At 36.1% G+C, this 27,985-nt stretch overlaps 1 protein-coding gene across 1 annotated transcript in view; it reads left to right on the forward strand.

Moving 5' to 3' along the window:
- LOC125232347 (neuroendocrine convertase 2) overlaps positions 1 to 27,985 on the forward strand; it is a 177,082-nt gene that overhangs the window by 51,559 nt on the left and 97,538 nt on the right. The window contains exon 2 of the mRNA XM_048137975.1: positions 24,047 to 24,151. Coding sequence (XP_047993932.1) covers positions 24,047 to 24,151 — 105 coding nt within the window. The remainder of the gene's footprint in view (positions 1 to 24,046; positions 24,152 to 27,985) is intronic.

Raw genomic sequence — 27,985 nt, forward strand, 5'->3', positions numbered from 1 at the left:
GAAAAGCTCGTCGCGGGAATGCTTTAATAATTGTAAAATTAAACTCTCTGAAGTAAAAACTCTTTGAAACGGGTTTTTGATTGAAGAGTTTGATTAAGGACTTAACTATTCCGTGTTAGTTTAAGTTTAGTTCTTTTTATGTTTTTATACAACATAATGATTTATATGATGTACTGATTTTATTAATAAACTAACTTAACTATGGAGTGAATCTCAAAGAAGCGAAAAAAAAAAAAACTATGGAGTGTACATAGAAAAGAGTTTCTACACGCCATAGACTTAATAAGCATTTAAGTTTGACGTTGATAGTAAGTGTCAGTTACGTAAAAGTGTACTGAGATTAATTTATAACATTTTATTATGGTGCTTGTGATACACTCGTTTTCGATCCTTCTTAATTATTCATGTACGTATTAAATTTAACTTTGTAATATATTGTGTTTGTTTGTATTGAATTTGTGATAGCATGCATTTGATTACACTGACTTCGGATTTTATTTCATTACTTAATTTTATTGTGTTTTGTGTATTTCTATTTGTAAATGACGATCCTTATTGGGAGAAAATATTCATTTTATTATTTTCAATTTATAATGTAATTTTCGACGATCATGATAAGAAGATAAACATAACTTTGGCATGTACAATCAACAATGTCTACTACTATACACAAATACAAATAGGGTTACAGTTTCCAGATAGGTTTGAAATTATTATCCTTTGCAAATATTTTTTATATTAAGTGAGTAACAATCTGATCACATCACGTTATAATTATACCTACTCCGTAGTTAGTTCTTATACTAACACAAGTGCATGACTTTAGAGCTAGAAATATCAACCACTAGTTAGTAGCATAACATACTACGATTCCTGGAGTCTTAAGAGTAACCCTAAAGAGTCAAGATAAACTACATACAAGGTGTACTATATCTATTAATATTATTAAGCGCAAGATACTAACACTTAAGTAGATACTGTACAATGACTGTCCACTTCCAGTAAATATTTGGTTTGGAAATAACGATCTGCTGTAGGAATCCCCGATGACATTTACCCGTTTCCTCTCCTTTTCTTTAAATGAATTAAATTTTATAACAATCTTTACTTCCTACCTCTTGGGTTCATATACAATTATACATAAAACAGTTATTGATTAATTTCCATTTAAATTTTATACAATATTTAGTAGGTACTCCCACATCATACATTGAATCACTCTGTAGATAACTAATATCAGTAGTTAACGTCTTTTATAAACATACCTATGACATACCATTGAACACCACAAATTCAAGCTTTTTAGTAACCAAAATTTTACATTGCTATTTGCTAGCCTAATACAATGTTTCATGAATGCAGTATAGGTGTAGTTTACTTTCTATATTTCATTAATCCACTGTACATCTATGTACCTACATTAAAATGCAGGTGAATAAACGAGGTATGTAAGTCAGTACATAATGCCCAGTGAAGGCATACCGCAATCTTAACTAATAATCTGGCCAATACTTTTAAAATATAATTATGATTAATCATTAATATGAATAAATCTACATACAATGTTTTCTAAATTGTTAGTAGTTACAATGAATTATGAGTCAATTATAATCAATTTCATATCAAAAAATAACACAATGAATTGTCTTAACGATAGTCAAAAACATACCATAAAATTTATCAACAGTTAGTTAGTAGTCCCGGTTACTACTAAGTATCATTAACTTAAAATTTGTTGGTAGAGAATGCATCCTAGCATTAAGTCCACCATTGGCACATTTGTGTTGTGTAAGAAAGTTGTTTTACCTAGTTTGCATCCAACATCACAGTCACATCGAGTTTGGCTAAACTATAAAGTACTAGAGACTTAATATTCTAGTATGTAAAATAACTCTCAAATAACTATCTTTAGGTATACAATACAAGCAAGCAGTACTTATTAAACATTAAACAATATGCATAGTAAAACATATTACTCTTTGGTCACCATGTAACTATACTGACTTCACTTTAATTTTATTCATATTAAACATATAGTGGCTTCACTTTTCAGATATGGACCTAACATGGATTAGTTTATGTAAAAAAAATTAAGTCATAATTAATAACCATTATTTTCAAGTACTTATGAATGTTTGTGGCCAATAGGCAAAAGACAGAGTTCTAACTTTATACATGAGCTTTTGTTATGAGATCTACTGTATCAAATGTATTCCACAAAAGGAATCACTTTACTAATAACCAGGGACCGGACAACCCCTTCCGCGCTACAAGCCTTTCATTGGGAATCCCTAACGTAAGGACGACCCAATCGAGAGACTCTCCCTTTCGAACTGCAAGCCCATTCATTTGACTAGCCCTTACAAAAAACTTAGCAAAACAATAAAGCTAGCCCTGTGCATTGGCTTACCGCTATCCGATACGGCTTGCAAGCCTTTAATAAGGGTTACCCTTATTTTAAGCGCTATTTATAAGGCTTTCCCTTTTGTTAAAGCGTAGTCGAGCCTTGCGTGAAAGAGACAGGATTATGAATCTAAGCTAGTGTAAGAACAGGAAGGAAAATGCGCTGTTGCCACTCCGCACTATGCGCCCCATTTTTAATTTTGCAACGAAACATGTTTTCGTTGGATAGAAGTAGAACACGGCTAGAAATTATTTTTAATGAACTGGGAGACAAGGGACTGATGGATCGCCTGATGGTAAATGATCATCGTCGCCCATAGATCAGTATGTATGTTCGTACGTAGGAATGTATGTAGGTATGTATGAATGTATGTAGGTATGTATGTATGAATATAAATATGTAAATATGTATGTATGCATGTAAATATACAGTGTTGGCCGAAAATCAATACAATTAACCATTATCATTACACATTGAAAACGTTAATTGCCAACATAAAAATAAGCCGTTTTCGTCATCCAACTCGCACATCCTAGGTGCAGCCAGGGTTCAGCATCAGCTAGACTTCGGGTACTCATCAAGACAAGTCCGATAAAAAAAACCGGCCAAGAGCGTGTCGGGCCACTCGGGCCACGGTCAGTGTAGGGTTCCGAAGTTTTTCATATTTTTCTCAAAAACTACTGAACCTATCAAGTTCAAAACAATTTTTCTAGAAAGTCGTTATAAAGTTCTAGTTTTGTGATTTTTTTCATATTTTTTAAACTTATGGTTTAAAAGTTAGAGGGGGGGGGGACGCACTTTTTTCTTTTAGGAGCGATTATTTCCGAAAATATCAATATTATCAAAAAACAATCTTAGTAAACCCATATTCATTTTTAAATACCTATCCAACAATATATCACACGTTGTGGTTGGAATGAAAAAAAAAAATCAGCCCCCACTTTACATGGGGGGGTACCCTAATAAAACATTTTTGCCGTTTTTTATTTTTGAACTTTGTTGGCGTGATTGATTTGATATAAATATTGGGACCAAATTTCAGCTTTCTAGTGCTAACGGTTACTGAGATTATCCGCGGACGGACGGACGGACAGACAGACATGGCGAAACTATAAGGGTTCCTAGTTGACTACGGAACCCTAAAAAGCAGCGTTTGCCTGTGTTACACCCGAGCAAAGCAGGAGCCTATCATAACTATAAGTATTTGGTATTGAAAATTGAACCTTATTTTATCTACAACCGTTTCCATTAAACAGAAACGCGCAAATATCACACACAGTGCCGCCATAGGTAACGATCGTATGTTATTTCGTTCGGAGTAATGTGTGCTTTATGAGCGAGGTACAGGATTTAAACTCGCACGATATGATCTATAAGGGAAAGCAAATAAAACCCAATATAAGGCTCACCCTTATGGCGTTAGGCTGAGCCGATGATAAGGGTTTTGAAAGGGTATTGGGCTATTTTAGGTAAGCGCTTTCGTTAGGGCTTTAAAAGCAAAATGAAAGGGTATCGCGTCAAAAGGGTAGGGTAAGTTAAGCCTAACGAAATACCCATACAAAACCCCGTATAAGGGATAGCGGGCCGGTCCCTGCTAATAACAGTAACAGTATGTATATGAAACTTTTACAGCAACTCTCATAATGATGTGACACATATATCAAAATACTTGTAATTTACATTTTATTATATTTGTTTAACATTGGTATGAGTTACATAAAATGTATAATATTTAATTACCTGTTTCTGAAACACAGACCAAAATATTTATTTGCTTGACTGAGACTCTGTTCGCTAACTTTTAAACTAAATAATAGTGCACAGACCTTTCACCACAGTAGGTATAGAGTGTTAGCGAACTAGAGCACAAGTCTCTGTCTCCAAAGTGGCTGACATGGCTGATTAGGATATGAACAGTTTTCAGCCATATTCCACCATATATTAGGTATGTGACCTGTTTGGAAGAGACCTGTAAGATAAATAGAACTAGTATGAATATCTCAGTGGATAAAAACAGTTTGTTTTGTAACCCCCAACAGATTTGTAGCCTAGCTCAGATTTAATATGAGGACACTGATAGGGTAATACTTTGTCATGGTGTAAGGCATCTAACCGAATACCTGCCTTGAAATATAACACTTTGGAAAATGGGTATTCATTTCTGTCCTGTAGGAAAATATATTACTGGGCATAATAACCAAAAATACGACAGTAAGAGTGTCATTTTATTGTAATGTAGTGTCAGACATAGTTTTCGGCTTTACTACCAGGCTGTTTTACAAATACCACTCACCATTCTGTTTTTCATAGTGTTTACTTACAAACCTTATTTCTGTAGATATTTAGGAATGTACTTTATAATTTCCAGTCATACCTTCCTTTTCTTATTGCTTACATTCAGTCAAGCAACATGCTGAAATGCATTTTTAATCTTACATCCACCATCCACATCCATATTATTTCTCAGTACCTACTTCTGGAAACTAGTCTTACACCAGTGGTGTAAGCCAAAGCAATCTGAAAACTTGTACAAATTGTTAATTCATGTTTCACACAAAACTTTTATATTAATAAGCTTTTATTATTATTGTTGTATATTCCCTTTGCTTGTCAGACCTGTCTATCCAGAACATGTGTCACCACTCAGCGATAACTTGCTCAGGATTTGTCATGCTAAACATTGTACAGCATGCATGGATCACCTGTCCACATTTGCTTTATTTCTTAACTTGAAATATCCACATTTAACTAGACCAACACCATTGTTTCCATTTCATTTGTAATGCTATTACATGGCTATTACTATTTTTGATCTGTCAAAATGACAGATACACTAACACAGAATAGATAATATCATAGATGGTAGAAACCCTAGATGACAGGAATGTGATATTGTCATGGCATCACTTACCTATATGGTACAATTACACAATAGGCTACTTTCTTTCTAGTCAATGTATAAAGCATGAGCTAATGTTATTTAGACCTTGCTTAAACCTACTATCTGTATTTTCTGTTACTGGATAATAGTACTCAGTATTAGAACCCTTTAGTATAGAACAAAAGAAGATGAAATGTCATAAAAACTCTTGTCTCCTACTTTCTATGGACTGTTTAGAGTTATCAAAATTCAAGTACTCTTATTTTATGAGTAAATGAGTACTCATAAGTTGTGCATATACTGATGATAGTCAGAGCAATGTTAACCCAAAGAGCTGAGTTCAACCAAGGCAAACAGATTCTCACCACTGCACCAGTAATATTTCACCACTGATTTATTTATTTATTTATTAAAAATATGTTTACATGACCTTACAGTATAACCAATACGTCACGAAACTCAGATAATAAAAAGAAAGAATGATAAGTACAAAAAGAGGTCAAGAAAAAAAATAATCAATTCATTTGGCGATGACGTCACAGCGTGGCTCCGTTGCGTTGTTAATATGTTTCTAACATCTTACCTGACCTGAAGCCATTTCCTTAATTTTAAGGATTTACCTGTCTTTTAAAGGGACTTACGATGTCTTGACATCTTATCCGGCCCGAAGCCGTTTCCTAAATTTTAAGGATTTTCCCGACTTTTAAAGGGATTTATGATGTACTTGACATCTTATCCGGCCCGAAGCCGTTTCCTTAATTTTAAGGATTTTCCCGACTTTTAAAGGGATTTATGATGTACTTGACATCTTATCCGGCCCGAAGCCGTTTCCTTAATTTTAAGGATTTTCCCGTCTTTTAAAGGGATTTATGATGTACTTGACATCTTGTCCGGCCCGAAGCCGTTTCCTTAATTTTAAGGATTTTCACAATTTGTCCAGCCCGCTGGAGGCTTCCAGTCATTTCTGACTTTTTATTGTTTTCACAATTTTCCCAACATTTGAGGGATATGCAATTTCTGCTATGCTTATAATAACATTATATACTTTTATACAACGTGTTTCCGGTATCACTCAAAACCTCAGACACCCCAACTGATTTTTAGTTTTTTAAACTCATCTAGAGTATTTATCTTTTAATCTGGTGGTTACTTTTATTTTATTTGAATTTTTAATTTTCTGTACAGCTCTACTTGACTTTTAGCTCTACACTCAATAAAATAATTGCTAACTACCATCATAAACCATAAAACTATTTATTTGTGTACGTTACTGCAACAACATAAGGTTTACCAATAGACAGCTAAGATTTCACTTTAAAACACTTTAAAGCTTTGTCACAGTAAACTTCAAATTGGACAAGTAATCACAGTAAGCAAATTTAAACCCAATATTCAAAATGACAAGGTTGAAATTAGGTATGAGTCCAATTTGTTATGACTTATGATAAAAATTAAGATTAAACTGACAAACAACGTCAAACTCGTAGCGGAAAAATAATCGTCCAAGTAACCAGCCAGTATTAATACCACTAAATACTGAAAAAGGTAAACAACCTCTAGCAATGTGATATACTTACACAATGTTGTATTACGAGTACAATAGAATTGGCACGTAAAAAATAACTAATAATGCTAATTTAAATAAAAATATTACCCCCATCAAGATATAGCTCAATCGATTCTACTCTCGATTCTAAACAAACTGTTTTCAGGTTTTTAGTGTTAAGTGAAACACGGTGTATAATTTTTTAGAACATCTTGTAGGTATTACAGTTTTGAAATTATGTCAATTCCATACATTGATTTGTAAACTGGAATACTGTATAGTGAGAAGATAAATAATAGAACGTTATCTATCCTTTCCCTTTATAAAAATTGAAAAACATAAACCTTAAGTTCCAATACAACTTTGTACTTTACAAAGTATATACAATTAATTTTGTTTATTTACTCAGCAATGTATCTATTTCACTCCACTGTTTTATGCCTGTAAAATCTTAACATTTGTCATCTGACCAATAGTTGAATTGCACACAAATGCAATTTTCCAGGTCCATTTCAATGGAGCCAATTTAGTAACAAACAAACAGAACTTCAAGTTCTGTAAATCACTAATTTATTTCTTTTCTTTCACATGACTTAATTGTTTTGTACTTACTTAACTTATTTGCTCAATCGAAATAGTTCTTGGATGATAAGTACTTAGCTATTTCGTTTTACATCGCCGGCTGTTTGCATTTGCAACAAAACCGTAATGGCGGCAAATTTTATTTCAGAAATAACTTGCACGCATTCTATTGCGAATATTGAAATATTCACTTACGTTTTCATCCTCGTCGCCACTTGTACTGTCCTCCTTTGATATATTATATCAAAGGAGGAAATCTGTAATAAATAAAACAACTATTTCTCCGTACGGCATTGTCCGACCTCACACACTTGGTGCCATCTTGACAGCAACTGAGTGTTGCCAGCACACCGCCATTTATTGGAATACCACAGCATGTAACAAATTTATAGTGTAATTTTTATCATGAAATAAAGAAATCTAAATCTAATCTATAATAACTGAATCCAAAAAATGGTTATATGTATATATGTGGCAATCAGTGCGATTTTATGGTTCAGCGTTTCACGAAAGTAGAAAAATAATGTTGATTCTTACAATGTGACTGTGACACGTATAACGACCGACCTGTCTGGCTCAGTCGGTAGTGACCCTGCCTGCTGTCCGCGGTCCTGGGTTCGAATCCCGGAAAGGTCATTTATTTGTGTGATGAGCACAGATATTTGTTCCTGATTCATGGATGTTTTCTATGTATATAAGTATGTATTTATTTATTTAATTATGTATATCGTCGCTTAGCACCTATAGTACAAGCTTTGCTTAGTGTGGCTAAGTTGATCTGTGTAAGGTGTCCCCACTATTTATTTATTATTTATTATAAATTCATGTCTTTCCCAACACGGAACCCATGGTGTTCCGGGTCTTTGGGACTCGTGAGCAAAATCAACGCCTTTCTAACTTATTTTGAATTTGAACTAGAATTTGAATTTAAGGTTACTTCCACCCAGCAGATGATGCATTTCCCGTAGACACGCAGAGGAAACATCCGCCAGTTGTAAGGACAAAATATTTTTGATTGTAGTAATTTTACTATTATTTTCATTACCGAGGTGATTTGTACTTACATACAAATAAATGTGTATGTTTTATTATTCTAGAAGATAATACAATGTAGGTACCTATCCTATCCAATAAATGCGCACGCCAAGTTATTTATTCAGACAGAAATATATTCTTTTATAGGCTCATTTATACAGCGTCTGACGCTCACTAAAGCCTAAACATTTTACTTATTCAATATAACCGTACCTTAACATATATGGATACCTAGTTGAGGAGTGTCTTTTCAAAAGGACTTATTTCTATAAGTCAACAAGGAGGGTTATTTTTCTAAGGAGACACAGATAAAAATAATAAGTCCTTTTGAAAAGACACTCCTCATATTCCTATAAGGATTCATAAACATGCCTGTTACATAAGGTACAGCGGGGCAAATCTTCTCTGGGGGGCAAATGTAACTGGTCCATTTTTCCATGTTTCAATGTTTGCATTATTAAAGAGAGTGTCAGTGGAACTGCTGATGATGGTCAGAACCGAACTCCTCAAATCTGAATGGCACGCTTATAGTGACTTTGGTATTTTTATAAGAAAAGCATGCATTTAAGTTTAGAACAGTGACATTTATTTAGTTATGTTTGTTAAGCATATTGAGTTTTCAAGTCAAAGTTTGTCAAGCTTCGATTTCTTATAATACAATCGGATTCATGAGGAATTGAGGAAACTCCTCAAACCTTAACGTTATACGTATATTCATTTGTGTTGCCATCTAATAATTAAAGCATTAAAAGCAGTTTTAAAAAATACTTACACATTTCTACATAATCCAACATTCGCAAGTAGCTTTCACCAGAACCCGAAAGGCGACGGTTTTTTTTTTCTTAAAAATTATTTCACCTTATTGCTACGAATTAAGGTGAAGAAATGTACACATATTTATGAACTAGACCACAGTATAATAAAGAGTACTATCCTACAGTATGGCCACTCCCGCTCCCCACTGAAAGTGCCGCCCACCCCCTCTCGGTTACCTCACAGTTACCGCCTGTCAAAAACGCAAACAGTCAACCTGTCATATTTCACTCATACAAGCATAGTGTAATATGTCATATTTCACTTATACGCGTTCATCTACACGAGCATAGACTGTGTGCCTCTTTCATATATTTGATCGCCAGTGTCCGAGGTGTGACTCGACTGTACACACGAGCGGTACGTAGATGGTAGATGCTTAGAATAGTACATTGTGTATTAAGCGTGGATAGCGAAGGATTACGAATGAGAGGCTGTTGCACTGAGAGAAATTTGCATTGTGAATTTAACAAGTTCGACTTGTTGCGGTTTATCCGTTTGAATCAGCCAAACGTATGTTTAAAACAATATGTGTCAGGTTGTTTTTATAAAATCGACTTGTTGATTCAAATATATTGCCGATTCAAATGACAAGTAGCTTGTTGTTTGAACCAAAGAGCACGTAGGCGCTATTTTAACCAAAAAACTTGTTGAACGAACATGAAAACTGGTTGTATTTTCTCTCAGTGTGGAAGCCCGACGCCGAAGGCTTTATATAACTCGAGTTTGTAATCCTTCCGCGAAGTAATAACATTCGTCCGCCATCTTGTATTTTTTGACAGGTCGTTACGTATCACAACAATTCAAATATAAAGCCTGACCAGAAAAATATGACTTTTGTCAAGAGCACGCTGTTATTCAGACCGCGCGCGATCTACTCGTACCCTCCTTCGTGCGCGTCGGTTGCGTTCACTTTCAGCGTTACCACGCACACGCATTCACACTCGAAGGAGGGTACGCAACTTACGCCGTGGCTTGCGTGGGCAACGGTCGCGCGATGGTCGCGCGACGGCGATGCGACGCATACGAAATCAAACCTTATCGATATGGAAGTAGACGATGCGATGAGACGCGACGGCGACGGTCGCGCGACCGTCGCCCACGCAAGACACGGCGTAACATCCACCCGCTTTCTTCAGTTTTCCATGGTTTTCCGTGATCATGATGTAGGTATACAACTGCGTCGAAATATCGAGAGCTCGACAAAAATCAAAAGGTAAAGGTAATCACGGTCTATATCCCGGTCAATATAAGTCTAATTACAATCTCCTTTCATATTTTGCAACAAATGTGCAAACATAACGCACAAATATTGGCTGTGTGCCAGACATTAAATGAGTATTTGTATATGTTGTTCTTTTCTATATTATTATGTGCAAATAATATGAATTTACTTGATCTACTTATTATATACACATGATGTGTAAGCGTGCATAAATTACATTAGACAAAAATATCAAGGTCAGTCAACCAATTGGAACCCTAGGCCACTGCTGTAGAACTATGTCACAGTGACGTTATAAATCAGATTGTAAGAAATCTCTTACTGCTTGTCATTTTGACATGGTTGTAGAGTGGCCTAGGGTCCCAATTGGTTGACTGTACCTATGTCAAGACATCAAAGTAATATAGTGGTTACGTTTGATAATTTTCTTTTAATGTATTTTATCCGTACGTTGCTTTTAGGTCAGGTTTAGACGGAGCGCGAACTCACGCATGATTTTGTTTCATTGCAGTCCATGGTAGTAGTAGTAGTAGTAGTAATCACTTTATTGTGTACAACAGATTCATATACAGTTTACAGGAACAGAGGTACAAAGGCGAACATCCCTATAAGGGATCTCTTCCAGCTAACCTTAGATTAGATGAGAGGATCATGACCCATGAACATGTGTCCATGGTTACATACAATTCAGCACACCAATAAAATACCGCAAGGTAATGTAATTCGTCTGCGTGTTTTCAAACCGTGTAAATGGGCCCTAAGGGGCGGTGGTTATAGTACTATCAATACCTACTCCTTATAAAATAATCACAAAATTAAAATTTGGAAAAAAAAACTCCGACATAGAATCATGGCTAAGAACACTCCCGACTAACTCAGCTTTCAAACAAAAAAACAAACTAAATTAAAATCATTTCATCCGTTCGGGAGGTACGATGCCGCAGACACACACAGACAGACAGACACACAGACAAACAAACAGACAGACACGTCAAACTTATAACACCCCGTCGTTTTTGCTTCGGAGGTTAACAAAGTTTTCTGCCCGCGACTGTCTGACAGACAGTGTCTGACCAGTGTATGACCTTCATGTGTTGATCAAACTTGACAACTACTGAAAGAATTGTCGTGCAGTTGTCACTTATGTATTTATAAAGTGATTCCTGTAAGAATTTGCTTTATGATCTGTAAAAATTTTGTGCGAAATTAAGTATAAAGCTGCCAAGCCCATTGAGATTTAAGATATCACTTTGATATTATAACTTACTATAGGTACCCATTTTTTAGGTAATGCATGCGAAGCCAGCATGCATAGCCGTATGCACAAACGCTCACGATATCTCTTTCGTAGCTATCTATCTCTATCGCTCTTGCGTGTTGGCGCGACAGAGCCAGACCGTTCTGCGGCGTTTCGGTGGCGTTTCGCGTCGCAGAAATGCCATTCGGCTACACTGAGAGAAAATACAACCAGTTTTCATGTTCGTTCAACAAGTTTTTTGGTTAAAATAGCGCCTACGTGCTCTTTAGTTCAAACAACAAGCTACTTGTCATTTGAATCAACAAGTCGATTTTATAAAAACAACCTGACACATATTGTTTTAAAGATATGTTTGTTAAACCGCATCAAGTCGAACTTGTTAAATTCACAATGCAAATTTCTCTCAGTGTACGGGGGCAGGACATTTCGCTAGATTATTATACACGTGTACTGTCACGGGAACAGTAATCGAATGTACACGGTGATTATGTAAATATGGACCCGTATGCTAATGTAACCTTTGTCTTTGGAAGCCTACTAAACTTTTATTGCGAGTATAAATAGGCACTACCCCCGGAATAATATTAGCGGTTTCATATATGTAGCTTTATATATTTTATTTTTGTTCAATTCGACATGACGTTAAGCTCTATTAACAAAATCTTAGATCGGACTAAAAAGAAAAACTTTGAAATATTCGACTAACTTTTTAAAAATGTTTTTTAAATACAGTAGCGGTGACGTAGGTAGGTACATAATATACTCTCGACTATTTCCTCCCTGGTTTTTGAAGATAGAGCAATGATTTTTTCAACACAAATTATTATTATTTTTATCTGTGTCGGATCGTTTTGAATTTCCAAAAACGGCCTTCTTGATTATGGCGCAAAAAAAGGTCTGGTATTCAAAATTAGTAACAATTAGCCAAAAAAACTAAACGGTCCGACACAGATAATTTCATTGTTATTCATATGCTCAAATTTCGTTACGATTGATTAAGTTTTGAAGGAGGAAACAGTCGAGAGCGGAACCTCGATTTTAAAGATTTTTTCGCAATATCTTTTAACTGAGTTGTTCTGAATGGACATTTTTTTTTCGATAAATCTAGTTAATAACACTAGTATATTTAGCTAAAATTCCCAAATTAAAAGGGGAGCTCTATTCCATTTTAGCATTTTCGCTCCTGTAGCGTCTTAACTTCAGGGAGCGTTTTACGCCGTGTCTTGCGTGGGCGACGGTCGCGCGACCGTCGCCGTCGCGTCTCATACTTCCATATCGATAAGGTTTGATTTCGTATGTGTTGCATCGCCGTCGCGCGACCATCGCGCGACCGTCGCCCACGCAAGCCACGGCGTTAGTGTGGCGCGGACGGGTCCGCGCGGACGACAACACCAACTTCATACAAATTGGTCGCGCGGATCGCTCCGCGCGGACGGTCCGCGTGACACTAAAACCAGCCTTAATCGAATTCGAAAATCAAATCACTTCCTTTTGACGCCAAAGTAATTAAAAACATATTTTCTTGTAATTTGTACTAACTCTCTGTAACACTCAACCTTCAACAAAGTCATACATAAGAAGTGTCAATTAAACTCCATCAGAAGTTAATATCGAGTTTCGAATCGGTTATAACTTTGTCACCAGTCGATTCTGTCGCGAACCAACTTAAACAAAGGATACTATAGACTAGACAGCCAAATAATAATACCACTACCGAACGAGATGGTCACATACAAATTATAATAAGAGTGACAGAGAGCAAAATGTTATTGTTTGTCTTTGTCATAGTTTCACTTTTCCGCCGCTGCCACAAACGAGTTTGTGGCAAACAATAACCCTTTACCGCATATTGTTCCACATTTGGCCGTTATAAATTCTACTCTACTGACAACTGTTATAGTTCAAATTTGAACAAATATTGTATACGTCACATGCGGTAAGGGATATGTACGTGACGTCAAGCTTATTATCCGCCCAGATTACGTAGGTTGTTTATGGTAAACTGTCAGCCATTTTTAAAGTACTTCTTAATTTCGCTCCATTATTCTATATCTGTCCCTTACGGGTGTACGCTTACGTCAAATCTATAGTATTCTTCATCTGAGCGAACCAATCACTGTTGTAAAGTTCCCATAACCTTGTACTTTGATTAAGGAGGTTCTCTCTAATCTTATACCTACCATTGATGTGTGAAGGATAAATTAACAAGGAGATATAGTTGAGGTTTCGCAGTGATTCCAAGTCAAGTGTAACATATATTTAAGACGATAATATCATTTTCTATACACACATACATAGAATATTTATATGACGCATACATATAAGTAAGTAGTTGACATATCCATTAAGGCAAATCTTGCACAACTAGATCTGTTTTTGTGTACAGAAAAGTCACAATACGTATTGCGCTATGTCCATTGGACATAGGCTTCGGCAGAGACGAAAAAATTCCTAGGGCCCTAGCCGGTTGCTAGACGCCCAACAAAACAACACATCACTTCACATCTCAATTTGTTATTTTTAATGTGTTTTTGTACAATAAAGAGTTACTACTACTACAAAACCACAGTATAATAAAGAGTACTATCGTACAGTATGGCCACTCCCGCTCCCCGCTGAAAGTGCCACCCACCCCCTCTCGGTTACCTCAAAGTTACCTCCTGTCAAAAACGCCAACAGTCGACCTGTCATATCTCACTCACACAAGCATTGTACGCGTTTACCTACACGAGCTTAGAATGTGTGCTAGGAACTAGGGTATGCAAAAACCGGTTAACTTAAAAAACCGGTTAATAACCGAGACTTTTCCTTCAAAACCGGTTAACCGGTTATTAACCGGTTTTGAGGATTTTTAGTAAATGGCCGTACTACGCAATAATTACAATTACCTTTAAGAATTCTGATGTTGATGATATCGTAGCAGGTATTACTTGCACGATGAAGATCATTTTTATCCAGTTAATTCCAGTTTTTGGAAATTTGGTAAATGCGGATATTGCTAAAATAGGCTTGTGTGGTTTGAATGTGATTCGTCAGTTTTGCGTTTTCTAGGCATGTCTACAGCTCCCAGAGCCCCTAGTAATACAAGCAATTGATGTAAGAAAACCAAGATCTCCATTTTGCCTTTCTTTTAAAAAATATAGTTTGAAATATACGGTAGACTCCGGTTACAACGACGCTCAAGGGACCGCTGATATTACGTCGTGTCGTACTAACCGGATGTCGTACAAAACGAATTTCATTTCTTTTTATTAAAAGTAATATCTACATCTCTATTACTAAAACATTTCAATCAATAGGTTTATTTACAGGGTATTATTATCATAGTATTAATACCTTATTTTCTTGTGACTTGTTTAGTTAAAAAAGTCCTTTTTAGTATGCGTGCTTGCTCATCATTTGTAAGTAAAGCTAGTTTATACGCAATCGAAAAATGCAAATTGGGTTCTATTTAGCTTATAAGATTAGACCCGAGGCGAACAAATTGTTAAAATTTTAAAAGCAATACTTCAAAATCTTGCTACTTGTTGTAGGCAAGACCGTAGGTAGGCCGTGCTCGGGTGGAAGTAGCTTTGTTTCCTCAATTTACTAGTAAAACTAAAAACGTTGTCGCTCGTCGTTGCAACCGGACTTGACGGACGGATTCTGTGTAAAATGTGTCGTAAAAAGCGGCTGGTCGTTAAAATCGGAGTCGTAATAAACGGATGTACTTTCATACTATCACATACGAAAACCAAATAAATACCTGTGCTTATGTCGTTTCGTTGTAAGAGGTTGGACGTTAGGTCTATGCGGAGTCGTAATATACTAACCGGACTCTACTGTATTGTATAAAATGTATAATTGAGTAGACACGGGACTAATTTTTAAAATAAAATCATTACAGATAATAATGTTGTCAATGAAAAGTAATGAATAAATCTTTATTATGTATTACAAAACATTAAATAAATACGTATTTTTGAACCTTTTAATGCCTAATTTTCCAAATTTTGAGAAATAAATACGGTTTCGGTTATTAACCGGTTAGAGACTATAAAAACCGGTTTTTAACAGAGGCCAAAAAGTCTCGGTTAACCGGTTTTTCGGTTAACCGGTTAACCGGTTTGCACACCCTACTAGGAACGCGCCTCTTTCATATATTTGATCGCCAGTGTCCGAGATGTGACAAAACGCAGTCTGGCTCTGTCGCGCCAATACTTAGAGATAGCTAGCTACGATAACGATACTATCGTAAGCGTTTGTGTAATTGGCTACGTACCCTGGGTCTGTCACGTACGTAGCCAAGAGTATAATCTTGGACGGTCCTTGCCGAACGATATCTCTCAATATCTAACGGGATTTTTCGCGACGATATGGAAGACCGATCGAGAGATGACTGCGATACGATACCTGTACACTACTCTTGGGTACTACCATAGAGGATCGAGTATTATAGAGAGATACTGTCAAAGTAAAATGTGTAATCACAGTGCATAGACTGCCATCTCTTGACAAAGGCTTAGAACTTTTGAACCTCAGTTTTGACAATTTGGCCCATATTCTTAGCTTGATATGTGTTAAAATGTCAAATATTAATATTAGCGCCATCTAGCTGAGCGTTTCCCAAAGGTGTAACGCCATCTAGGCCACCGTACCTTTTTCTGTATGGTACTGAGGTACGTTTTCTTCTTAGACTTTATCTGTCTAGATGGAGTTATATATGTCTTTGGTATTACTGTAGTATATTGAACCCAAATACAAAGGTTGCCCCGGCAACCGTAATAAACAGCTCTAGAGACTGCACTATCGAGTTTCTGGATGACTGCCGTCGACCGTCGAGTATACGCTCTCGATCGCGGGAGGAATGTCAAAGAGCACAGTAAAAGCCCGCGTTTATGGGGAAGTAGAATACCAAGTTTATAGCTTACGCATTCACTGTGCTATTTTGCTTTTTTTACTGACATTGGAAATATTTTACAGAATTTGACTTTTAAGGCTTTTATCTTCAAAGATAGATATAGGTCAGTAAACCATGATGTCAAAAATTATGTTTTGGTTGAATGAAACGTCACTTGTGACATTGAGAGGTCGATTTTATATTGCAGTGGAGTGACATCTTACTCACATCTTAGAAGTATTTCTATCTCTTGTAAGCAGAGATCGCACGCGACATCATTTGTAACTTACGTAATTTTGATGAAAGTTAGTACTATGAGATGATAGATGACGCACAAAAATGCGATATCTGCTAATAAGGCAGTCTTTACGGCAGACTTGATCAAAACATGCTAAATGCAGACACATGAGCCTGACGACTACTATTCAGATAAGTAGTAATCTAATTGTTTGTTGATGGATATAATCTGCTCGCAGTTAACACACAGATCATAGTACCGATACATTCGATTGTTCATAAGAAATTACAACTTAAAGTATAATAGGCTAGTTTCCTACTAGTCTAATCAGCTTCCTTTTAAGAACTGTGAAAACGATTTGCTAACTAATATGGAATTAGGTACTATGAAATACTGAGGAGTGACGTCACGGTCAATTCATTTACTTTATATCTTTCTCTTTGACTTATTAAATAGAAATTATGTTTAAACATAACTACTGCCCATATATATCTTATAATTATGTGGTGCTTTATTTCGTGCACTGCGTAAAATATTTTTCTCCTCACTAGCTCGGTAACACGTGTTTTGTCCTTTAATACCAGCGGGTAAAAACGCATTTTATCCACTAGTAGGTAAAGTAATTGGACCTTGAATAAAGTCAAATTAACTGCTTTAAAATTGATAAAAGTAGGTGAATCTAGTAATAAAGATGATTTACCACCTGTAGAACTACTGGAAGCAGTGATAAACGCATTTTTTGCGTTGTAGTTTCCTCGCTATAGTGAGGGGAAAAGTTTTGTGTTACACTCGGGTGCAAATGTATTTTACTTCTCGTGTGTTAAAATACAACTTTGCCCCCTTGTATAACAAATAACTATTATTTGAAGTATAGGAAACTAGCCTATTTTGTGTCACGCAACTTTCACTATTATAGGTATGATTAGTAAAATGCGAAATCTAAATCTAAAATTACCTATAATGGACACTCTACGTTCCAACTGTTCCGAGCCACTTTCATCTAAAGATAAATTAAACTTCTCAACCCGTAAAGTGGGTATCGGCAGGCTATAACAATAAAAGTTGATGTGGACTTTACTGCCAGGCGATAAAGTCTGTTTTCATTAGCGCAGCTGTGATGAGTAGAGCACTATATAAATCGGGGCAAATTGCAGCTCTATATTGAAGCTGTCAGTTAATCTCGTGCAGGCTTGGATATAAAAAAAAAAGTTTAAGAAAATGTTTTAGTATCTAGATCTGGGGGGTTACCATGGCGTACTAAAGACGTTCAGTTTAGGTTGAGAAAAAGGGACACCGCTATAGCAGTTACATAGCTCCGTCCCTCTCTCTCAACCTAAACTGAACGGCTTTAGCACGTCATGGTAACCCCCCTGATTAGTAATAGAATATAATCGAATATAAAGATTCTACGATAGAGTTTTGAATGATTAAAGGTTAGTTTCATTCAACTTATAACTCTAAAAAAACGCGTACCCTATCTATTAAATTCCTTACCGGCGAACATTGTTCTTGAACGGAAAAAAACAGTGTTCAAGAATAAACTCAAAAAACATCTCTTGGATATCCTATAGGAATGGCGATGGCCATTACTTCCTACCGGATTGTCCAATAGATAATTTTGATTAATATAGCGATATTTTTGTTTTGTTGTATTAGCGAGCTCTGACTCCACAGTCAAACTATATAAATAGTTTTGTGGAGCAATATATTTAAAATAATGTTTTTGTATCCACATGTATATTAATTAAATAAATAAATAAAATAAATAAATAATATTTAACCTATTTTTATTGATTTCCGTTAACTTAAGGGGAAGGTTATCTAAATCTTAAATTCCGCACCCGGTGACGTTTGGAAGCATTTATATTTTAAATCAGCTCCATTTATGTCGCAATTTATTTCTTGAAAAATGATTTACGCGTAATTTTCCATAATACAGCGTCAATAAAATTTGACATCAATCAGATGAGACAGGTATTTTTTGTTCCGACGTCAGCATTTTGATTGAACAAAATGTCAGTCTGTCGTTACGTTTATACCATAGATAATATACCTACCTGTTAAAAAAAAGAAAGCTTTTAAACAGGATCTAATCCTGTATGAGACCTGCAAGAATTTGTTTTGTTTCTAAATTTAGAACCCAATGTTACTCCATAAAAGTTTAAATAAAAAGTACCCGAGGACTGAGGAGGGTATAGCTACTGTACTTTATATTTAATTAGTACCGTGGCACCGCCATTTCTCATTATAACAAAAAACTCTCTTTTCTTGTATCCACGACTCTTTGTTCAGTTTCCTATTATTATCTAATAACTAATAATAGTAATGAGGCTTAGAAATCGGATAATTCAATGGTTATTAGAGGTATATCGGAAGCGATATGATTGATAATTTACCAAAGCTTTGACATTGGAATTAATTACTTAAGACCTGAATAGTAACTAATAACGTGCCGTTATTGGAAATTTCCACACAATAGCGATTTTCTAGTACGAGTAATATGCCCAAGTAGATTCCCCGATTACGAAAAATGGGGTGACATTGGTTCCGTTCACTTGTTGGTATTGGCACAGATTATTAATAAGTTACTAACGTAACAGATCCTTCACTTGCCCGCAAAACGACAAATACCTACGCTTTATTTAACTAATACTAATAAGTTACTACGTAAAACAGAAGAATTGTGGGTACGTGCCACGCGACTATACACGCCCGGGCGCGTGGCCACTCGTTCATTCGAATGAACGGTTAGCTCAGACGAAGGATACTATAGACTTGACGCAAGCGTACACCCGTAAGGGACAGATATAGAATAATGGAGCGAATTTAAGAATCACATTAAAAATAGCTGACAGTTTACCATAAACAACCTATGTAATTTGGGCGGATAATAAGCTTGACAAGTCACGTCCTTATTGTTTGCCACAAACTCGTTTGTGGCAGCGGCGAAAAAGTGAAACTATGACAGACAAAAAATAAAATTTTGCTCTCTGTCACTCTTATTATAATTTGTTTGTGACCATCTCGTTCGGTAGTGGTATTATTATTTGTCTAGTCTATAGTATCCTTTGTTTAAGACGGTTAGCGTGTAGGTAATCGATCGACCGCGATCGAGTGACGAAGGCTATTGGTGCCAACCAAAACGTCGAAATCAATGATTCCTAAAGTTGACTTGCGTTGACAGATCTAAAAAAAAACTGCCAATGTCGGAACAGACGGCAGGCCTCATCATAATCCCGTACATTAGTTACATACATTAGTTAATAGTTAATAGTAAATAGTTTGATAACGAATAGGTACGCCAATATTACATATATTTATTATAAGTAATCTTCTATTTATTTGCCCTATTTGGTACTTTATTTTATATATATGCTTTCTTTTGTTCTTTGTTTTTTGTTTCTTTACTTTTGTATGTTGCCTTCCGTGATTTTTCTCATTTAATGGTCTCACCGGAAGACCAGCGTTGGAAGTCGCCAGCAATATGCTGAGGTGAGGCCATTGCGTGGCTCTTTATTATTTTTTTGTATGCCTTGAAAATTGTTTATAGACTGTATACTTACGAATAAACCATTAATTATTCTATTCTATTCTAATTCCGATCGCTCGATGCACGTGTATGCACTAACGTATTCCTGACGTCTTAGTCTTAATATCACTTAGGTTATGTCATGTGTATCCGTAATACCCGTTTTAATGCAATTATGGTGCACTTAGTTGCGATCGAGAAGCGTTTGTTGGTTTAACTCGGGGGTCTATCACGAACGACGATTAATGGAATTTCGTTAAATCGTTATCTGCCTCTCTATTACCAAAGATATAATAGATAACTTTGTATAAGAAAAACCGTGCATCGGAAACATCAAGATAAATTTATGCTTGATGCGACATGTTGCGACGCCTTTCGTTGATACTCAGTTCAGTTTTTTAAAATGAAATGGCTTCAGTCCATTGGGACTATTTCGCCAGTGTCAAGGTGATATGAGCTAATTATTAATATTTTTGTACGGTAAGTACGACAGTGTACGGTGAGTTAGCACTTGTAAATTGATAGCTAGATTTTACAAGAGCACGTGGACTACCGGCCGTTGACGACAAAAAAGAGGCTAAACGCGTTTCGAGATTAATTCTACATCAGCTTCTCACTACAACATTAGTTTACTGCATAATAAGCTATCGATATTACACTTTAAACAATATTAATGAGTAAAAGAAAAATAAATTATTCACGACACGAAACCGCTAAGATGGCGTTCGAACCGGAAGAGACCGTTGATACTCGGATAGGTGGCAACACTGCGACACTTTTTTGACAGATTTCAGCCTGGTTGAAACAAATATTGATCGTCAAAAAAAGCTAAAATAATGAGATCGTGTTCCACCCGTGAGAGCCTAAATGTAATTTGTTTTCTTTTTCTCAGTTGCATCACAAGAGAGCAAAATAAAATCCAACTTTTTCAAATTTCGATAAACTGGCGTTTCGCGTCGCAGAAATGCCATTCGGCTACGGGGCTGGTACAAATCTAACTTACGAAGTCATTTTTACGTAAAAAGTGTATCCAACTTCTGAATGCCTTGGCGCGGAAAAGGTGCGCGCTGCGCTGGGAAACTTTCAAAGTATTTAATTAAACTTGTACGGTTGACTTTTTCGCTGTTTCATTACATGTAGGTAGGTATGTTATACGGTTTTAATAGATGTAGGAAAGACTCTAGTTTATTTATTTATTTATTTATTTATTTTCGGAACACCAACAGCTATAAATAACATTATGCTAATTTAAATAATAACACAAAGCCAATTACAGGTATTCACAGATAGAATTTGAATGGACAATATATAAAATGTACGCGCAAATTCGCACATAGCTATTGTGAAGTATGACATTAAAGAAAGGAAAAAAAAAACTATGGCACAAATCTCGAAATATGCTTAACTAAAACATTATGTTTATGGTACATTGCCGTCAGTTTTTAGAAACTAATTTTAGATAGGTACTTATTTTTAAGGATTTGTTTTTTTGTCCATAATGGCATCACCGTCCATTATAGGGTATTTTACTTTACGTAGTTATATACTAACATTGAATCTATCAAAGTCATAAACGCCATCTCCTTTTAAATTTTCCCCAACCTCGAGATCCGTCCTAGGTAGGTACCAGGCTACCAGCTACTAAGAACTTATATATAATCAATTTCGTTTCTTTATTTATTGATAAGTATAACCAATGCATCCAGAAATTACCTGACATAACAATAAAAACCTTTTTTTTAAAAAACCCTCGACAGTGGTCCGATTTCCGACAAATATGGCTAAGACTAAATCAGCTTTCAATAAAAAAAGTGAGTAAAAAAAATGAATCTAAATCGGTTCATCCGCTCGGGAGCTACGATGCCACAGACAGACACAGTCATACACAGACAGACAGACACGTCAAACTTATAACATCCCGTCGTTTTTGCGTGCGTTGAGGATATAATATATCTACACATTTAAGAATAGGAGGCCTACACTTATAATTATTATAAATATGGAAACTATATGAGAAAAATTGAACATCTAGCATCCGTCGCTAATAATATTATATTTATAACGTGTGTATGACCTTTAAAAAGTAATAGGTAGTTCAGCTGCGGTATAATTATAGTCATATCCCTGGAAAAGTTACCATGGTTACCTGTAAACTAAAGTAATATCCCTGTTTTCGAAGTAATAAATTACAAACTCTAGTTCCGTTGCTTATTAAAATGTATCTCATAAAGTTTTGAGTAGTTATATTAAAATGTATATCATAAAGTTTACAAAGTAGGTAGTTGCTTCATGAGATATTATGTAAGTATATTTTACATAGATACACCTTGCCGTGTTGGTATGATGGAATTACATATTAAATATTAAATGCACGTATATATGCAGGTTTAATGTAGGTATAAAAGTCCACACGTTTCCGATATAAAGAAACATACACAATTACAGACATTACAGACATACACAATTATAGAATGGCACACGGAAGGACAGAAAATCGTAGAAGAGCTCCGTTTTTCCCTTTGAGCGAAACTTTAAAAATCACAAACCATTACAAAACCCCAGTGTGCAAACCTAATGGCACAAACGCTTACGTAACGCTCACAAAACGAAACGCTCGTAGATATCTATCTCTATCGCTCTTGCGTATTGGCACGACAGAGCCAGACTACGTTTCGCGGCGTTTCGTTTTCGCGTCGCAGAAATGCCATTTGGCTACGGGGCCAGATACGATCAGCCTTCGAGGCCTTGGAGCTCGACTCCTTTTAATTACGAGCCCCACAAAGCTTCAGGGCAATAGACTTAATTATAATTACATGATTACCTATTATCGGGTATTCAGAACGTAATACAAAATTCCTAACCATAAATTCATTAACTTTGCCGCGAGTTTTCAAAGCGGATTGTGTCTAAACATAATTTGCTTTATCCCGAGTTGAGAACAATGCCGAGTTTTGCGGTTTTATTTCGTTCAACAATAGCATTTTGTGCCACTTTGGGTTATTTATGTTATGTCTCGTTTAATGAAAATTTTGGTTAAAATGTATGTTTAAATACAGTTTTAACCTATTTTTGGATTGTGTGAAACATTCCATCCAGATTCTGTGGTATGTTAATGACAAACATTAGAATAGACTGTTTTTGATGAAATATTGATCAAACAAGCAATATAGTTATGTACCCAGACATATCTGGTAATTATACCTTCAACGAACAGAAATACTACTTATTACACCTGTAATTTCGGAGATCTCGGAAACTGCACTAGCAACAGCGATGAAATATGCTATATGATGGATTTCGAGGGCGCAATCGATCTAGTTTTTGGAAAAACGCGCGCATTTTTGAGCGTGACTTTTGAGGTCATAATGAACAACTCTTATTATGGGACCAATGCTGAAATCGCAAAACAAAATGTTGGCTGTTTCATACATTTCGACTGTCATGATGCCGCTCATTTCTACGGAACAGCCAAATTTTTTTTCGCAGATTCAACATTGGTCCCACAATAAAAGTTATTCATTATGACCTCAAAAGTTACTATGCAAAGTCTGAACGGTTCTTTTTATTTCAGCCTGTATTCATATTTTACAACGTTTTACTGTTTTAGCATGTATCTTATCTTATCTTATCTTACGCTACCTTATCTTTTGTTGCAGCTCCTGGGGTCGGACACGGACTGGCATTTCGCGCACCGCGGGCTGCCGCACGCGCGCCCGCGCCGCTCCATTTCGCACACGAGGCTGCTCAAGCAGCACCCGCTGGTAAGTTACTACATTTTAACATCTTAGTTTTAGTTATTAAGACGCTGACAACACCCAATGGCCTTGACGCTAGCGTACACCGTCTACTCGTATGGGAGTAAGTGAGAGCGCGATGCCACTAAAAGAGGGCGGTACGAAAAAAAACGGAAAAATATTAAAATAAAATAGAAAGATGCATTATTTGGGCAATATCGACACTACTTTTAAAAAAACTTGTATCTTCGTCTGTCAATGAAAAGAAAATTGTAGTAAGTATGTATGGAATGCATATAGACTTACTGCGTTTTAACTTTGAGGAACAGCGTGAGATACGAGATTTTTTAAAAGTAGTGACGATATGTTTCGTTAGTGTTTTAGATATGTATATATTTTTGTTATTGTAATTTTAATCAAAGACACCTAAATGAATAATTGAACGACATAGAACCGTTTAATGACGAACTCGAGACCAATCTTTGCATTTTTTTTCTATTCTATTTTACAGCTATGTTCGTTGTAATATAATGAATAATAACATAATTATTATAATTTACTTGCCTTACTAAAGCCAATGGTTTGTCTTAAAAAACTGCGCAAGTATAACATCAATTTTGCGCAATTGGGTGTTGTCAGCCACTTAATACCTAGAGGTAGATGGACTGTATGGACATGTATGAAATAGGCTACTTGACCTTTTTTTAAAGTCTGATATGAAATACTGTCCAAAACCGAAATAAAATATTATCAATTATGACTTAATGATGTAATCAGAAAATAACGACATAGGTGTATCAGATTCTATTCGAAAACAACATTTTCTGACTTTTTATGAAGAAGTTCAATATGTCAGTGATTGTTTTAACATGCAGTAAGGTTCGAATTCGATGACGTCACTACCCGCTGACAGCGACTGGCCAAAATAAATAAAAAAATACAAGATTTTTAATCGAAAATATGTAGTCATCAGACACTTTAATACCCAAAATCATAAATATTGTTATTTTATGTCAAATACTGTTACAATCATTTATTGGGCGTTCGATATGAGTTTAGAAGCCTTTATGATGAAGACGGCTGATAGAGATTGTATGGAAGAGTAGACCAAACGCTCACAAACGAAACGCTCAGAATCTATCTCTATCGCTCATTGGTGCGAAACGAAACGCGGCGTTTCGTTTTCGATATCTATGCCATTCGGCTATCGCCTGGGTGGTAGCCGTATTGCACAATCGTCACGAAACGCTCACGAAACGAAGCGCTAGACTATCTCTTTCGCGCTTGCGTATTGGCGCGACAGAGCCAGCGGCGTTTCGCTTTCGTTTGGCGTCGTAGAAATGCCATTCGGCTACGGGGCCTGAAGTCTTACTTATGTCTTGTTGAGAACTCATTGAGTCTGAAAAACCGAATCGAGTAGCAAAGGAAAGCCAAGCTGCCTGCTAAGCCGCGGTCCCGGGTTCGAATCCCGGTAAGGGCATTTATTTGTGTGATGGGCACAGATATTTGTTCCTGAGTCATAGATGTTTTCTATGTATATAAGTATTTGTATATTATATATATGGTTGTCTGAGTACCCACAACACAAGCCTTCTTGAGCTTACCGTGGGACTCAGTCAATCTGTGTAAGAATGTCCTATAAAAAAAAAAAACTACTGTATCTTCCATTTTTGTTCTGTGTCGTCCTATTTTTTTATGTTAGTCCTGGGATTACAAATTCTCAAACCACTTGAACTCTATACGACAGTTTCAACTCTAAACCCCAAGTAAATATTTTAGTAGGGCTAATAAATATCCAGCTACAACTTTGTTCATGTTCAAGTTGATAATCTCATTATCAACTAGCTGTAACTTTAAACGCTAGTACAGTAAGTCTGTGTATCCACACCTATACACAGCTGTATGACGTGGGATAACTTTAGTTCCCGTTTAATCCCCGCCTCAAAGGAAGCTTCAAGCTCACACTTCCGCCCCACGCTGTTTCACTATTCCAGCCATTCTCAAAGTGTGCTCCGCGGATCCCTAGGGCTCCGCAAAGGCTCTCTTTTTTGGTATAGTAACATTTGATATAACCGTGTGAATTTTGGTTACCTGATATGCAACTTCAACTCTCTTCCATTAAACCAAATATTCACCAATTGTTAAAAAATAAAAAATAAAACAGTTTCATGTAATACCTCACATTAGAATCTAATGATTTGATTTTACTATTATGATTACTTATTAAAATAAAGATTGTATTCAACTATTTTTTTAAATATTTAATTTAAGGGTTCTGTCAGATATTTTGCTTTCCAAAAGGGTTCCATGGGAAAATAAGTTTGAGAACCACTGCACTATTCTATAGCCACTGAAGTGCAATTACAGTCAAGGGCAAAGCAGTTAGGATCTTTTTGCATGATATAATTTTTTTAGAAATTGAGGAAACCGGATTAGTTCCAATAAGGCCTAGTTACCCTTCGGGTTGGAAGGTCAGATGGCAATTAGAGTTATGCCTGCTCGTTCACTGAAAAGATCGCTCCCAACTAGTACGATCTCCGAAGTGTACTAGTTCGTTCTTTTAGGACAGTAATACACCGAGAGAGCGAAAGACAAATTGTGCATATGACGTACAGTAACGCATGATCGTACAGCCGAGAGCTGATCGACCGTTTTCGCGCGCTCTCGGTCGGTTTGAGTCGGAAACCGGATCGCTAGCTTCATTGTCACTCTTCGGCTCTTCGCATTTTCGCTACCATTCTTACTGGCGTTGTGAATTACATAAATGTACTAGAGAGCAGAATCATTTGGGAGTAGTTCGGTCTAGTACAGTAAGGCCTAATCGTTCTTTTGTACTATTAGTACATGTCCTACACAAGCCTAATGGCAATCGCTTTCGTAAAACTAGTGCCTATGCCAAATCTTGGGATTAGTTGTCAAAGCGGACCCTAAGCTCCCATGAGCCGTGGCAAATGCCGGAATAACGCAAGGAAGATGATGATGATGATGTATACGTATATTTCGTTTTGGATGAGTAAATCCATCCATGGAAAAGTGTGTGTCTGTTTGTTTGTCCGTCTTTCACGGCAAAACGGAGCGACGAATTGACGTGATTTTTTAAGTGGAGATAGTTGAAGGGATGGAGAGTGAATAGATAGGCTACTTTTGTCTCTTTCTAACGCGAGCGAAGCCGCGGGCAAATGCTAGTTTGTTATAAGGGAAACACATAAGTGTAGGTACACACTTATACGAGTACAGTATACATACTCTTATATAATAAACCTTCTGACCTTCGTTTCGATGCTTGACATTGCCTTCTATGACATCAATGACCCTTTTCAATAGGTAAATATGTACAGAATAAATAGAACCAGTTACTGAGGAATTTTACGTCTTTTTATTTTTATTTAAACACAGATTGTCAATATCTCGTTCTTGTAACTCTTGTAAGCAAAGTTTTTCATTAAACTGATAAATCTTATCAGTTGGGTATTACAATTTAGAACCATTTTTTTTAAAGTTGTCCACCCCACTTTTTTTGTAACATGGGTATTTTTTTTACGCGATTCATACTCAGAATCGCGAGCTCTTTCGAGCCTGACAGGAGAAAAAAAATGTCCCAAGATTTCCATACATTTTTCAAACCTTCCATTCCGTACAAAATGTATGAAAAAATGGTAACGGAATGGGAAAAAACCTTGGGACACTTTTTCTCTTATATAAAAGCTCGCGATTCTGAGTGGGAACTACTTACATAAAAATTTCCAAATCCAAAAAAAGTAAGGTGGACAACTTTGAAAAAAATGGCCCATTATTATCGAACGACTTTTTGAAATAAAATAGTACATTACGATACAAGTGCGTAAAAAAGGAAGTTCGAAA

This window comes from Leguminivora glycinivorella, chromosome 13, assembly GCF_023078275.1.
Source record: "Leguminivora glycinivorella isolate SPB_JAAS2020 chromosome 13, LegGlyc_1.1, whole genome shotgun sequence".
In the NCBI taxonomy this organism is placed as follows: Eukaryota; Metazoa; Arthropoda; class Insecta; order Lepidoptera; family Tortricidae; genus Leguminivora; species Leguminivora glycinivorella.